Raw genomic sequence first — 16,602 nt, 5'->3', positions numbered from 1 at the left:
TCCAAAAGGAAAAGATACGACAAATTTACACCCGAAGGTGACCCTACAATGGTGAATGTCTGTCAGAAATGCCGGGACGCCCTCTGGGATAAACCACCGCACTTGCTAGACCACTAGAACCTGGAGGGGCGCAAAAACAAAAGCGTGAGTGGGCAAAAACAAAGTTCTTTGAAAACTCTTTAGCAAAACACATTCTAACCCCTCGCCGTAAAACCTGTATACTTCCCAGAAAATGAACATATATACGTATGTATAGGTATGCCAATCATGCTCCACAATATGCCATTCATGCTCCATAATATGCCATTCAGAATCTCATAATCAAATATGAATGCTCAAGCGTAATTCACATCACAATATATAATCTGGCAGCCGGGAGTCACCTAACGTGACATGTACCGCTGCACCTAGAGCTCCACGCTCAACTCAATCACTGAATCTGCACACGAGTCGGAACCACCTAACGTGGTCTGTACGACAAGCTGGGTGTAATATATATGTATGCTCTAGTGCTACGATCACGTGAAGCTGTGCGATAATCGCGGGTCACCTACAAGTCGGAACCACCTAATGTGGTCTGTACGACAGGCTTGCACCTATCTTGGATCCAAGGCGAGCATGCGGTGCTGGTGAACATACACGTGAAGGCTGTGCCCTGGCCCTGGGCGGGAGCACTAACACCGGGGGTGCAGATTATGAGCTCTCTAAACCTCTCAAACTACCATCGCATAATAAACAGAAATGTATAACCACATGAATACCGCTTACCTGGCACTTACCTGTGCGTCCACAGCACCAAATACACATGTATATATGTATGTATGTCACCAATAATACATGCAATGATGCGTAAACAATATTCAAATGATGCATGGCATAAAACATATAACCTTTTCTATTTAATTTCTGGGAATTAATATGTATATAGGTATATACGGAAAACAAAAGCCCACTCACTGATAATTAGAAGGGTCGTAGCCCCCCTGCCTCGAGTGTGTACGCTCGTCTTCGGAAAACGAATCACCTATACGCGACAAAGTTACGAAAACATTAATTTAAAAGCACCTAAGCAACTTCTCGTAATAACTTCTCATACATTGCTCAAATTGGACAAATGAATATACCAATGTGATCTACACAACCTCAGGATCACACCCATATTTTTAGAAAAATTTTTGGACCACGCACGCGCCCCCACGCGCCTGACCCCGCACGGACCTACGCGCCCCCACGCGCGGCCCACGTGCACTGCACACTGACGGCGTCAACTGACGCCGTCAGGAATATTCCGTTAACTGACGGAATATTCCGTCAAAGCTAACCAGATTCCGTCCACTGCCGTTAGGAATATTCCGTTAGACTTAACGGAATATTCCCCTGTCTTCTCCGTCGAGCCTTCGCCGGCGCCGGTGGCCGGAAAACTGGGAAATTTTCCAACTTTGTTTTCTCACTCGTTTTTCAACCAAATTTCACGTTCTTTATACCAAAATGAAGCTTAGAACTAGTAGAACAACGTTAGACTAGTTTTAAGACCTAAAAATTAAAGAATCTCACCTGTCTTCAAGGTCAAAACTCGGCCAACTTTGCACAGGACGATCGTGACGTCCAAATTCACCCAACGAACTACTCCGAGGCTCCTTGGGACCTCACAAACACATCTACAAGCTTAGAAATTCCAAAAACAAGCTAGTTTAGGTTTGCATGAACAGTGTAAAATTCGGCCATTGTTGAAACGACGTGAAAACGTTCGAATTCTTACCTGGAATTGGTATGGTTGTGCTCCTCACAACCTCACGAGCACGAGGGTGGTCTTGGTTTCTTAATTGGTGCAGGTTTGAGTATGTTTGTATGTGTGGCCGTGTGTGTTGAAGGAAGAAGAAGAAGACGGATTCGGGGAGAGAGAGAGAGAGAGAGACTGAGACAGAGACAGAGAGACAAAGAGTGAGGGAATGAGGGAGGGAATCCCGGGAAAGTGAGGGTGAGGTGTGAGTGTGTGTGTGGTCCTACAACACCACACTACACAACACTTAACGTACACAAACAAATTAGGGTAAAATTGTCATTTTAAATGTACGTCTCGTTAGTTTCGGGACGGGATGTTACAACCTACCCTCCTTAATAGAATTTCGTCCCGAAATTCAAAACAACCAAAATACACCCTTACTGGTCAAAGAACAATCTAGGATACAAGTCCCTCATTCTATTTTCTGTCTCCCATGTCGCTTCTTCAACCGAGTGATTCCTCCACAAGACTTTCACCAAATTCACTGTTTTGTTCCTTAGAACCTTCTCTTTCCAATCTAAGATCGTTAACGGTTCCTCGTCGTACGTCAAATCTGGATTTATCTCTAACGGTTGAGGAGGTATCACATGCAATGGATCAGCAACGTAATGTCGGAGCATAGACACGTGAAAAACGTTATGCACTTTAGCCAACTCCGGAGGCAACTCCAACCTGTAAGCTACCTCACTAACTCTTTCTGTGACTAGGTACGGTCCGATATACCTGGGACTCAACTTCCCTTTCTTTCCAAACCGCACAACACCTCTCCACGGTGAAAGCTTCAAAAATACCCAATCTCCGACCTCATACGTTCTGTCCGTAGTATGTCGATCTGCTAAACTTTTCTGCCTGTCCTGAGCTGCTTTCAGGTTAGACCTAATTACCTGAACATTTTGAGTAGTCTCCTCGACAATCTCCGGACCTACTAAAACTCTTTCGCCAACCTCCGACCAACATAACGGAGTGCGACAAGATCTACCATACAAAGCTTCGAATGGCGCCATGCCAATGCTCGAATGAAAACTGTTATTGTAAGCAAATTCCATCAAATCTAATCGCTGGTGCCAAGCATCACTGAACTGTAACACTGATGCTCGCAGCATATCTTCCAAGGTCTGAATAGTTCTCTCAGACTGTCCGTCCGTTTGTGGATGATATGCCGTACTGTAAAGTAGTCTCGTACCCAAAGCTTCCTGAAAAGCTACCCAAAACTTTGATGTGAATCGTGGATCACGATCTGAGACAATACTTACAGGGACACCATGGTACTTTACAACCTTTGAGATAAACAATTCCGCTAACCGGCTCAAAGAATTCTTCTCTCTCACTGGAATGAAATGTGCCGACTTAGTGAGCCGATCAACGATCACCCAAATGCCATCAAAGCCATTATGTGTACGCGGCAACTTGTACACGAAATCCATAGTGATATTTTCCCATTTCCACTCTGGAACGGGAAGCGGCTGTAACAATCCAAACGGCTTCTTTCTTTCTGCTTTAACCTGCTGACAAACAGCACAACTGCTCACATACTCAGCTATCTCCCTTTTCATACCCGGCCAATAGTAAAATGGTCGAATAGTATGATACATTTTGGTTGCCCCTGGTGCATGGCATAAGCCGAGATATGTGCTTCATCAAGAATTTCCTTCTTCAACTCCACATTACTAGGCACGAACATTCTACCCTCTAACATCAACATGCCATCAGAATCACGAACTCTGAGATCTCGCCTCCTTCCTTGATCTCGAGCTCGAATTAGTTCTTGAATCTGTTCATCAGCTACCTGAGCTTCAAGCACCCGATCAACCAAGATTGGCCTAACTTGAAAATTAGCAAGTAATGCCACTTCTCGATCTTCTGCTTCTAACCTTACTCCCGTAGCACGCAAGTCCACCAAAAGAGGAATACGACTAGCGTACAACGCATTAATACGGCCATGTGGCTTCCTGCTAAGTGCATCGGCTACTACGTTCGCACGACCAGGGTGATAATCAATCGTGCAATCGTAGTCGCTGAGCAACTCCAACCACCTCCGTTGACGAAGATTAAGTTCCTTCTGGGTGAAAAGATACTGAAGACTCTTGTGATCTGTGAAGATCCTACACTTCTCTCCGTAAAGATAATGTCTCCACAACTTCAACGCAAAGATGATAGCAGCCAACTCCAAATCATGTGTAGGGTAATTCATCTCATGGGTTTTCAACTGCCGCGAAGCATAAGCAATCACCCTACCATGCTGCATCAACACACATCCCAGACCATTCAAGGAAGCATCGCTATAAACCTCGAAATCACCACTATCGTCCGGGAGTGCCAAAACAGGTGCATGAGTGAGACAATGCTTCAACTGCTGGAAACTTTGCTCACACTTATCATTCCACTCAAACTTAACATCTTTCCTTGTTAACCTCGTCAGTGGCAAGGCAATCACCGAAAAATCCTTAACGAATCTCCGATAATATCCTGCCAAACCAATGAAACTTCTCACCTCAGTGACGGTTCGTGGTTGCTCCCAACTCTCCACAGCTGCAACCTTTTGAGGATCAACTAGAATACCTTGAGCAGAAATGATGTGCCCCAAAAATGCGACTTGATCTAACCAGAACTGGCATTTGCTAAACTTAGCATACAATTGGTGTTCCCTCAACCTTTTCAACACCAAAGTAAGATGTCGGACATGTTCCGCTTTGGACTTAGAATACACCAGAATATCGTCAATGAAGACAATGACAAATCTATCCAGGTAAGGCTGAAATACCCGGTTCATTAAATCCATAAAAGCTGCTGGTGCATTCGTCAACCCAAATGGCATAACCAGAAACTCGTAATGACCGTAACGAGTTCTGAACGCCGTCTTAGAAACATCATCCCTACTAATCTTCAGCTGATAGTACCCAGACCTCAAGTCTATCTTAGAAAATACACAAGCACCTCTCAGCTGATCAAACAAATCGTCAATACGAGGCAATGGATAACGGTTTTTAATCGTCACCCGATTCAATTGTCTATAATCGATACATAGCCTCAAAGTCCCGTCTTTCTTCCTCACAAACAACACTGGAGCGCCCCAAGGTGAAGTACTAGGCTGAATAAATCCCTTATCCACTAATTCCTGTAACTGCACTTTCAATTCCCTTAACTCAGCAGGAGCCATACGATAAGGAGTTAAAGAAATAGGATTTGTACCTGGAAGCAACTCAACAGTGAAATCCACATCTCGATCTGGGGGTAAACCAGGTAAATCTTCAGGAAAAACATCAGGGAAGTGTCTAACCACTCTCACATCCTCAATTCTGCTAGGAACGGTCTCTTCTAGCACCACATGAGCTAGATACCCCTGACAACCTTTAGTCAACAGTTTCTTCGCTTGCAAAGCCGAAATAACACCATGTCTTACTCCACTTTGCTCACCCACAAAAGTAACCTCAGGTAATCCAGGACGGTGAAACGTAACTACTTTCCCGTAACAATCAATGTTGGCACGATAGAAGTGCAACCAATCATTGCCCAAAATCACATCAAAATCGACAATATCTAACGGGATAAGATCAGCGGGCATAACAACACCCTCTACTATCACTGGACATCCTGGGTACATACGATCTACAACACACCTCTCTCCTCTAGGCATAGCGAACTCTAAATCGTACCCTAGAGGTGTGGGGCGAGGTTGCGTTACTTGAGCAAATGTATGAGAAATAACGGAATGTGTAGCTCCACAATCAATTAAGACTCTAGCAAAATAACCAAGAATGTTTAACGTACCCATTATCAAGTCCGGGTTGTTCTGAGCATCCTGCAGGGAAATATTGTGAATACGCCCCTGGCCCTGCTGTCGTCCGCCACGACCTCTGCTCGCTTGAACACCGCGACCTTGAGCTCCACGCCCCTGACTGGGCTGACCCATCTGCCTCGAAGACCCGGCACTACTAGTGGCATTCTCACCCTGTTGATACTGTCCTCCTTGGTACCATTGAGAACCACCCGTTGGAGCTGGAGGATACGGCATGTAGTTGCTGGGATACGGGGGATAACCACCTTGTGAATACGGGTCCTGGGGGTATTGGTACTGTCCTGGAGCATAGGGAACAACATCACCCTGATAGTGATAGGCACCACCTCTACCTGCTTGACCATAATTACTCGGACCTTGGATTTGCCGAATCGGTGCAGGTGGCGGCATAAAGGTCTGCTGCGGCTTCTGTTGCTGACCCTGGGGACAATTCACCGCTCTATGTCCCATCTGCCCACACGTGAAACAAGCACCGCCAATCTGCCTGCACTCGCCGAAATGTCGGTTATTACATCTACGGCAAAATGGGAGTCGGTTTCGGCCACCATCACCTTGTCTCTGGCCTCGAGTACCTCCATAAAACCTACCTCCACGTCCTTGTCCAGAGGCACTGAAACCACCACTAGACGAACTTGAACTTGCACCACCCCTTTTAAAGTTCTGAGTTTGGCGAGGCCCCAACGATGTTTGACCTTTTCCTTTGTCGTCTTTCTTCCGATTGCCGTTTTTCTCTTCGTCACTATCACTTGACATATTCTCAGAGTCCTCTACCCTCAACAATATCTCATAGAACTCCTGATATGACTCACAGTGAGTAGTAGTTACCATAGAACGCCATCTCTTTCTAGTGCCCAAGCGAAAACGACGAAGCATCTCCGCCGGATTACCAGCGACATCAGGATAGTAACGAGACAAATCAGTGAACTTACGATAATACTCGTTAGCCGTCATCTTTCGCTGTTTCAACTCAGTGAATTCCTGTTTCTTACGGTCAATATACTCAGGGGGTACAAACCTCCTTTGAAATACATCCTTGAAAACATTCCAATCGGTCCTCTGAGCTGGAGTCAACCTACGAAGTTCTTGCTCCCACCAAGCTGCAGACTCCATCTCCAGGAACCAAGAGGTTGTCTCAACCCACCTTTCCATCGGAAGGTTCCCTTGGTTATGTAACACCCGGAAAGTCTTCTCTAGGTGTTCCAACCAACGTTCTGCGCCTTCGTGACCCTCGTTACCTTTAAACTTATCCAACTTTAGGTTATACATAGTCTCCAGAGGAGTCCTCTGGGGAGGGCGCATCACTGTTTGAAGGGCTGTGGCAATCACTTCCCCCAACTGAGTAAGATCAGGAAAACTAGACTCATCTGAGCGACGTGGTTCCCGACGAGGCGGCATGATTCTGACAGAAGACACCAACTATTAGAATACTCACAAAGACACAGGACTGCCAAACCTAGGCTCTGATACCAAGCTGACACACCCCGACCGAGATCAGGGCATGCTGGCCGTCACACGAAGGTGACGTAGCCATGTGCGCGTGCGGAAGCTAATAAGAAGGTAATATAAAAGTACTAATAATTAAAAACCTAACATCATACAAAGTACTAGTGTATGTGAGACACAATTCAGAGCAAGTCTACAACAGTCCAAAAGGAAAAGATACGACAAATTTACACCCGAAGGTGACCTTACAATGGTGAATGTCTGTCAGAAATGCCGGGACGCCCTCTGGGATAAACCACCGCACTTGCTAGACCACTAGAACCTGGAGGGGCGCAAAAACAAAAGCGTGAGTGGGCAAAAACAAAGTTCTTTGAAAACTCTTTAGCAAAACACATTCTAACCCCTCGCCGTAAAACCTGTATACTTCCCAGAAAATGAACATATATACGTATGTATAGGTATGCCAATCATGCTCCACAATATGCCATTCATGCTCCATAATATGCCATTCAGAATCTCATAATCAAATATGAATGCTCAAGCGTAATTCACATCACAATATATAATCTGGCAGCCGGGAGTCACCTAACGTGACATGTACCGCTGCACCTAGAGCTCCACGCTCAACTCAATCACTGAATCTGCACACGAGTCGGAACCACCTAACGTGGTCTGTACGACAAGCTGGGTGTAATATATATGTATGCTCTAGTGCTACGATCACGTGAAGCTGTGCGATAATCGCGGGTCACCTACAAGTCGGAACCACCTAATGTGGTCTGTACGACAGGCTTGCACCTATCTTGGATCCAAGGCGAGCATGCGGTGCTGGTGAACATACACGTGAAGGCTGTGCCCTGGCCCTGGGCGGGAGCACTAACACCGGGGGTGCAGATTATGAGCTCTCTAAACCTCTCAAACTACCATCGCATAATAAACAGAAATGTATAACCACATGAATACCGCTTACCTGGCACTTACCTGTGCGTCCACAGCACCAAATACACATGTATATATGTATGTATGTCACCAATAATACATGCAATGATGCGTAAACAATATTCAAATGATGCATGGCATAAAACATATAACCTTTTCTATTTAATTTCTGGGAATTAATATGTATATAGGTATATACGGAAAACAAAAGCCCACTCACTGATAATTAGAAGGGTCGTAGCCCCCCTGCCTCGAGTGTGTACGCTCGTCTTCGGAAAACGAATCACCTATACGCGACAAAGTTACGAAAACATTAATTTAAAAGCACCTAAGCAACTTCTCGTAATAACTTCTCATACATTGCTCAAATTGGACAAATGAATATACCAATGTGATCTACACAACCTCAGGATCACACCCATATTTTTAGAAAAATTTTTGGACCACGCACGCGCCCCCACGCGCCTGACCCCGCACGGACCTACGCGCCCCCACGCGCGGCCCACGTGCACTGCACACTGACGGCGTCAACTGACGCCGTCAGGAATATTCCGTTAACTGACGGAATATTCCGTCAAAGCTAACCAGATTCCGTCCACTGCCGTTAGGAATATTCCGTTAGACTTAACGGAATATTCCCCTGTCTTCTCCGTCGAGCCTTCGCCGGCGCCGTCGCCGGCGCCGGTGGCCGGAAAACTGGGAAATTTTCCAACTTTGTTTTCTCACTCGTTTTTCAACCAAATTTCACGTTCTTTATACCAAAATGAAGCTTAGAACTAGTAGAACAACGTTAGACTAGTTTTAAGACCTAAAAATTAAAGAATCTCACCTGTCTTCAAGGTCAAAACTCGGCCAACTTTGCACAGGACGATCGTGACGTCCAAATTCACCCAACGAACTACTCCGAGGCTCCTTGGGACCTCACAAACACATCTACAAGCTTAGAAATTCCAAAAACAAGCTAGTTTAGGTTTGCATGAACAGTGTAAAATTCGGCCATTGTTGAAACGACGTGAAAACGTTCGAATTCTTACCTGGAATTGGTATGGTTGTGCTCCTCACAACCTCACGAGCACGAGGGTGGTCTTGGTTTCTTAATTGGTGCAGGTTTGAGTATGTTTGTATGTGTGGCCGTGTGTGTTGAAGGAAGAAGAAGAAGACGGATTCGGGGAGAGAGAGAGAGAGAGAGACTGAGACAGAGACAGAGAGACAAAGAGTGAGGGAATGAGGGAGGGAATCCCGGGAAAGTGAGGGTGAGGTGTGAGTGTGTGTGTGGTCCTACAACACCACACTACACAACACTTAACGTACACAAACAAATTAGGGTAAAATTGTCATTTTAAATGTACGTCTCGTTAGTTTCGGGACGGGATGTTACAAATGAGACCAAAGAAGAGATTAAGATTGAGCTCTTAGAAGAATACATTGAAATGGAGCAGCATCAACATCTGAGTAACAAAGAAAAACAAAAAAATATATGAAAGTTTTCTTAGGAATATATGTTTAGACTTAATAACAGATGATATCCTATTAGAAGAAATTTCAAAAGAAAAATTAAGAATAATGTCACTAGATATGCAAAATGAGATTCTGAGTAGAGCATCACAGTCTATGAAAGTTACAATTACAATTACAATTACAATAACAATGTGTTTTGTATCAGTCCATCTTTGATCCAAAACCAGGAATGAATATTATTACAAAAATGTATCCATCATGTCTTTGTGATAGTACACAAAATTGTATTTGTAAATCAGAAATTAGTATAACTGTGGTCAGGATTAACATGTGAGATTTTAGACCATGACATTTTAGTTATGAGCATCAGAAAAAGCATAACGTGATAGAAGTTACCTCGACCTTACTATTAGAGTTTGACTATCTTGATAAAATATTCATTAAGCATATTTCCAAACTAAAATCATTTCCTAAAAAACTTATAAAAGTAACAGAACATTATCTGGAAAGGTGGAAAGAAATTTGCATAAGCTTTATTAGTAGTTCTCCAGATTGGTACGTATCCATGATTAATGAGGAGTCATTTAGACTATCCCCTATCTCCTCGCATAGATGGACTCTTTCATACAAAAATATTCTAAAATTTTGAGGAATCCAAATGTTAGCTTTACATGAGTTTGAAGATTTTAGGTATGATATGGTATTAGTAGCAAAAGAAGAAGAAATACATATTTACAGTAAGACAAGGTTTAGTCATTCGCCTTATTGGAAGCCTTAAATTTTCAAAGAAGAAAAATGTACTATAAGGTGAAAGAAGATAGAGAAAGAAATACAAAGCTAGTAGACGACAATGAACAATACTGGAACAATTTGACAGAAGAAGAGTTGCGTAACATCGACAACATGATGGAAGCATGAAAAGTTGGCAGCAAATTAGCATAAATCGAATATCATCATGTAAAATAATGTATTTCCAAACAAAAATATCAACATCATGGTGGACCTTACTACAATAATAAAATAATGACATAAAAGTAAATAAAGAAAAGAAATTGATCAATTATGGACTTTTCATACACAAAATATCCTTTTGATTAATAATGAATAGTGCTAGATCATTTTCATTAAAACTCCCCTTAATTTATTCCATATTAAGACAGGTTGCACTGGAGAATCTCCAGACCCCGCATTCCCCTATTCCCCAGAACTCTGACTCCCCATATAAAAACACTCGGCAAATCTACTTTATCATACAGACAGCAAAATTGAAGGGTAAACCTGCTTGAATATTCTAAGGCGCTACAAGTAACAAGATGGACGTCCACAAAAACACTGCACGAGTTTGCAATCACTCGTTTTTGGCAGCCGCAACTTGTCTTGCACCAACAGAAAAGAACTCGGTGATGACTTCGAGGGGCATGCCTTTGGTTTCCGGAACCTTCAAGAAGACGAATACAAAAGAAATGACACAAACCACTGCGTAAATCCCAAAGGCACCGGATAGGCCCATTGAATCAAGCATCACAGGTAGCGAGTAAGTGATGATGATGTCCCCAATCCAGTACACCAAGGCGCAGATGGCAATGCACAGGCCACGCACCCTTGTGGGAAATATTTCAGAGCACAGGATATTTGGAATCGGGCCATACGCCATGACAAAGACGCAGAAATAGACGACAACACAAATGGTTGATAGTGCTGCATGAAGAACTGAACCCAAGCTCAAAAGGTTGGTAACGACGAGAATGATGAGTGATACTATCAACACTGGAATCGTAGTCAGCAGCAGCATCCTGCAACATGGAATGCACCAGTTAAGATTTGAACTCTACACGTGTTCCTTGTCAGTTATTCCAATTTATAAGCGATGTAGCTAAAGATATGACCTCGAATGTGAGCCCCTAACCGAAGAGTTTGAGCTCAGATTATAAAAACAGATAAAAGTAGAGAAGAATAAATCACCTTCGACCAGAGATATCCATGAGCTTTATGGCCACAGCTATACAAGGAAGCATCAACAATGTTGTGAATGCACTTATAAGGAAGGATGCAGACGTTGAACTGAGGCCCAAGTCTGAAAGGAGTACTTCAACGCCTGCCTCTTCAAGAATTTGAGGAGTGTAGTAGAGAACCCCATTTATGCCAGAAAACTGCACAATTATTTAACACTTCAGTCATTAGCTTTAACCCAGTGAAGATTACAAATTGAGGTTAATTACCTACTGAAAGAAGAGATTAACTTAACTAATTGCCCAAAAAGGGAGATACTTTAACCGTGAATGTATTTGGAATTATTCTTTATAAAAAGATAGAGATGAAAACTTCAGAATTATCCGTAACGATTTACTACCTGCTGGAGAATCTGGATTCCCATTCCAACTAACAATGCATGCTTAACTCCTGGTTCAAGCAGAGCAGCCCATATTGGTCCTTTTGAAGCTGTTTCCGCTGGATGAACCATTGCAGGTCCAACAGGATGCTTATCTATGAGCTCTTTCGAATAAAGAGCCGGCTGACTAACCAGAGCAGCAGCCTGGATAAACTCACCTTCTGCAGGAACATCACCACCAGGAAGTGACACAAGGGACCCACGACGGGAGCCTGGGCCTCCCTCCTGATGCAAATATACCCTTTTAAATCCTCCTTCCTTCTTTCCATCCTCGCCTTCTCTCTCAGACCACTTCCATGCCAACTGCCATCCACCACCGATGCCTGTGCTGCCAACTGTCTCCCCTGTTCCTTGCATGAGACTGCTGTGCCGCCTCATGCTTAGAGCACTGCCATGGGAAGCAGGGGGCACTAAATCCTTTTCCAGACTTGTTGCCTGACGTGAAATCAATGGACTATGCAAATTGTCATCTGAGTCTCCCCCAGCACCATCAGATCCATAGCCCTCACCTTCCCTGTGCAAACTCTCTTCATCCCATTGGTCAGTCTTAGGCCGATCTGCTGTGCTGAACATGCTGCCAAAATTAGGGAAAAGCATGCTTCGGGTACTTGCAGTCTCTGGGAAATTTTCATGAACACTACCAAACAGAGTGACAAGAGGGTCCATTAAAGGCACGCCCTGGTTTACCATGCTTCCTTGGCGAGAAACAAGACTAATAAGAGAACCCTGTCCGGTGACAGGTCTGGCAACCCAGGAAAGGCCTTCTTCAGGTCCATATAACTTGATTTTATCTTTGTCAGCTGGATCCTGACTATCGTCAAGCTCATCAGCTGGGCCTATTATGTACTCTTCTATCGATGTTTCACCCCCAATTCCAAGACCTTCAACCAGCAAAGCCAGTTCACCTATAAACCATGTGTTAGCAAGATTTACAATAAAGGGGCATAGATTTACACAAATAGAAAAGCTTGACATTTCTATAAATGCTCAATCTTATATTAGAGTGTACTTGTCACTCTTAAAACTCCTAGTCTAGCACAATATCAACAGGTTTACGAAAACAATATTGAGGTGAAGCAAACATATAACAATCTGAGCATTAATCTATACGTGGCAAAGAAAGTGAAAACAAAAAGTACAAACAGTGATGACGAATCAGATTTTTATGTGAAGCAAACATATAACAATCTGATCATTATTCAAGAAAGCGTTTGGATTCGATCAAAAAAAAAGAAATAAACCATTGGACCTTCTTGTGAACATGTGCATACCTTCCTATACTAGTTTTTCTATTATGTTTATATATAACAACCAGAGAGCTGTGGTATGCTAAACGAAAACATCTGAGAACATAATTTCTTCATAAGTAACACAGTTTCCTACGAGCATTAGTAAAAATTAACTAAATGTCTAAATCATTTTGTGAAAAACTATTTGTCTAAATAAAAATAGCATTAAATGGGAAACCAAAGGAAGTAATGAAGGCATCTCCGAGCATCTTTTACACACAGAGATATTATGCAGCCTTTTAAACGTTCTGGTTTATCGTCCTAAATTTCAGTGAATGCTGCATGAATTTGTGATATGATGAAGTTTAGCATGCAATACCAAGCGCAATTCAATGAATGAGTCAACGCTAATTAAGAAGTGGTCCACTGTAACAAGAGATAGATTCTATGCAATCTGGAAGCGGATCTATGCATACAAACAAAATATTGCAAGCCAATAGTAAGGAACAAACCAGAAACATCTTCAGTGCCACGTAACTGCTGGAGAACAATCTTTGCCTCAAGCATCCTGCCCTTACTCACAAGCCATCGAGGAGATTCAGGCAAGTAAAACACCGTTAACCCAAAGTAGATCAAAGAGGGGATGGAAAGAACCCCAAGCATCAATCTCCAGCTTGGTGAGTCCATTAGTGACATCCCAAAAACCATACAATACGACAGAAACATGCCGCCTGAACCAAGGAACTGCGGAAGAGTATTCAAGGATCCCCTTATATCTGGTGGGGCAGTTTCAGATATATAGAGTGGGACGAGAGTAACTGCTAGGCCGATTCCAAATCCATCTAACAGCCTTGCTATACATAGTACATAGACATTGGGTGACCACACCATTACCAAACCACTCACAAAATAAAAGACTGAGGATGCTATTAACATTGGTCGCCGACCAATCCAATCTGATATGGCTCCTGAGCAAGTTGTAATAAATGTTGCTCCGATGAGTGACATGGCCACAACAAGGCCTTCTAAAGAACTCCCCAAGGAGAAATCTTCCGTTATGTAAACAATAGCCCCTGGAAACGTACAAGCAAGAAATAACTATATATTGGCTCTAAACTGTGATTCGAATGAACAAACCACGCAAAATGACTGTGAATGGGCAATGCTTAAAATTCACTTCAAACACGGGTTAGTTTTAAACTCGAAAAGATATTGATATCGAAAATCTGTAGCGGATAAGTACCGGCAATTGTGGCATTATCCCATCCTTGCAGCAGGTTACCGATTGTAGCAGCAACAGCCACCAGCACGGCTCCCTTCTTCATCTTTTCGCCAATGAATTATGAACAAACGAATGAACGAATGAGACCCCCAATCTCAAAAATTACCTGAAACGAAAAAGTAGCCACATCAGAGAACTTGAAAAATCATTCAAACAAGACCCAGATCCAACTCGCTCATAAGTAGCCACTCCTCACTGCAAAAGGGTAAATAGGTCTGCAATTGCATCTCCCATAAGCACTTCAAAGTAAGATGCTTGATGCTTACCTCTTCCTTCAGGGGGTCAGAGAGTTTCCTTTATGTCAGATCACTCACTACTGAGTTCAATAAAAAGGGCCGTTGGAGAGAGAGAGAGAGAGTGTGTGTGTGTGTGTGTGTGTGTGTGAGTGTGTGTGTGTACGCACTGCAATCTGTGCTTCCAGAGCAGCAGGGTAAATATCCTAAAAATGGGTGATGGGTGATGGGTGATGGGTGAGGACTGGCTTCGGTGGCTAGCTGGCTGGTCTTAGGCGGAATCTTGGTATAGAGACAAATCCAGCCTCAAGTTTTGCAATTTTTTACTAATATTATTTGCAGATTAAGATCCAGAATGGCTCCTCAGATTCCTTTTCTCAATCGAGATCGATCCACAGCAATCTAGAGAGAAGAGAGAAGAGAAACAGAGGGAGAGAGAGATGGGTTTAAGAAGCAGTTGGCCAACAACCCTTCAACATCCGTCAGCCACTTCACTCACTCTCTAACTACCAACTGAGTTGAGTTCTGGATAACTTGGACAATTGTCAAACAATTGAGCAGGAGCCCACCCACAACCAGAATTTCATGTACTAATTTAAAGGACAGATGAACATTTAAAAAGGGTTCCTAACTTCCTAGTTCCTAATACTACAACTGCTACTGTACCACTATAACAGTGAGAGAGAGTGACAGACAGGGAGGGGGGAGAGTGTGTGTGTTGAACTTACTCATCTTTGGAGTCCAATCACAAGCCAATTGCAAGAGTAGATGTAGATTGCTTCCACTTTTATTTTTTTATTATTTTTTAAATGATTGAAGCTGCCAAGTTCTTGACTTGTCTTGTTGTCCGTCATTATTTTTATCTTTATTTCCCGGTCACCTGTTAATCAGTTAGTTTTGCTGCTGATATTTTTGGTTTGTTCGGACTTTTCTCCGATTCCGCCTTTCTCCGCTTCTTTTCGATTCACAAAATTAGTCGGGGCTCGCAAAAGAAATTCCCTTAATATTTGTTTTGTCCGAAACTTTGAAGAGGACAAACAATGACAGATGCTTGCATATTCACGAAGGAAGAAAAAAAAAAAAAAAAAAAAAAAAAAAACCTAAAATTAGAAAATAATGATGGGCGACGGACCGCAAATTCAATAAACTCATATCCGAATTTATCACGAATGATCTCCACTAGTTCCTCGCACCATTTTATTTCTAGTTCTTATTCGTATCAATCATCCCTTTAATCAAATAAAACAAAAAACATAACAAAATGAAAAAAATAAATAAATTAGTTTTGAATGACACGAAAATTGAATAACTTTTTTTGTTAAAAAAACAAAAGAAAATTGAATAACTACGATTGAAGATAAACGTGCATTGTAACAACAATTAGCTTTTTTCAAGTCTCTTTTATAAGTTTATTTTAATGTTAGAGTAATGTCAGGTGGACCTATAGCCTAAATTTATAAACAATGTGATTTGTTACTAATATGAAATAAGCACATTAATCAACACTTAATTAATAATTTAATCATCAATAATCAAATCATATAATTTTACAAAATATGATCTAAATAGATAACTTCCCTAACATTAATATTGTGCTTTACGTTATTACCCACAAGTTTACCTAATAAATTTCTATAAAAGAAAAGTTAACACACATCAAGGTACAACTTTTGAGATATACATCCATCATGAAATTTTGTTGACATGTGGAAAGATATGAATTATTGAATAGGAGCTTATTGTGCAGAAGCACACAACGGACCGCACATGCACACACAAGTCGGTATTGGGAAAAGATTCCCTCCAAATCTCTCCCATCAAGTTCTAGGAATTCGGAGATCCGGATTCTTGAAATTTAATTTAACGGTTACAATTATTATAACGTTTAAAGGAGCCCATCAAATTTCAAGAGTCCAAATCTCCGAATCCCTAGGATTTGGTAGGAGAGATCGTGAGGGGATCTCCTCCCATTGGTATTGACGATATTCCCACCACTTTAACCGTCTGAGAGAAATAGGTATGGAATTTCACAAAAAGGCCTCGACAATAT

General features: G+C 42.4%; 2 protein-coding genes across 3 annotated transcripts; both read right to left on the bottom strand.

Annotated features, from left to right (window-relative positions):
- Window positions 1-4,521: 4,521 nt before the first annotated feature.
- Window positions 4,522-6,689, bottom strand: LOC125472882. The gene is made up of 5 exons (XM_048574904.1): window positions 6,609-6,689; window positions 6,152-6,374; window positions 5,636-5,911; window positions 4,973-5,029; window positions 4,522-4,535 (listed from the first exon to the last, which is right to left on the bottom strand). The coding sequence occupies exons 1-5, from the start codon at window positions 6,687-6,689 to the stop codon at window positions 4,522-4,524; spliced, it is 651 nt and encodes a 216-aa protein (XP_048430861.1).
- Window positions 6,690-10,513: 3,824 nt separating this feature from the next.
- Window positions 10,514-14,940, bottom strand: LOC103961755 (monosaccharide-sensing protein 2). Of its 2 annotated transcripts, none has more exons than XM_009374345.3 (6): window positions 14,586-14,940; window positions 14,281-14,425; window positions 13,550-14,110; window positions 11,770-12,713; window positions 11,382-11,569; window positions 10,514-11,212 (listed from the first exon to the last, which is right to left on the bottom strand). In XM_009374345.3, exons 2-6 carry the CDS (start codon window positions 14,360-14,362, stop codon window positions 10,768-10,770), a joined length of 2,220 nt encoding a protein of 739 aa, XP_009372620.2. In that variant the 5' UTR covers window positions 14,363-14,425; window positions 14,586-14,940; the 3' UTR covers window positions 10,514-10,767. The 2 variants fall into 2 exon arrangements, with proteins under 2 accessions (XP_009372620.2, XP_048430868.1); XM_048574911.1 differs by lacking the exon at window positions 14,586-14,940 and adding an exon at window positions 14,495-14,518.
- Window positions 14,941-16,602: the final 1,662 nt, after the last annotated feature.

This window comes from the organism of the source record quoted next, unplaced genomic scaffold (assembly GCF_019419815.1).
Source record: "Pyrus x bretschneideri cultivar Hongxiangsu unplaced genomic scaffold, Pyrus_bretschneideri_v1 Contig76, whole genome shotgun sequence".
Lineage (NCBI taxonomy): Eukaryota > Viridiplantae > Streptophyta > Magnoliopsida > Rosales > Rosaceae > Pyrus > Pyrus x bretschneideri.
The sequence above is the reverse complement of the archived record's forward strand: the minus strand, read 5'-3'. Positions and strand labels throughout refer to the sequence as shown.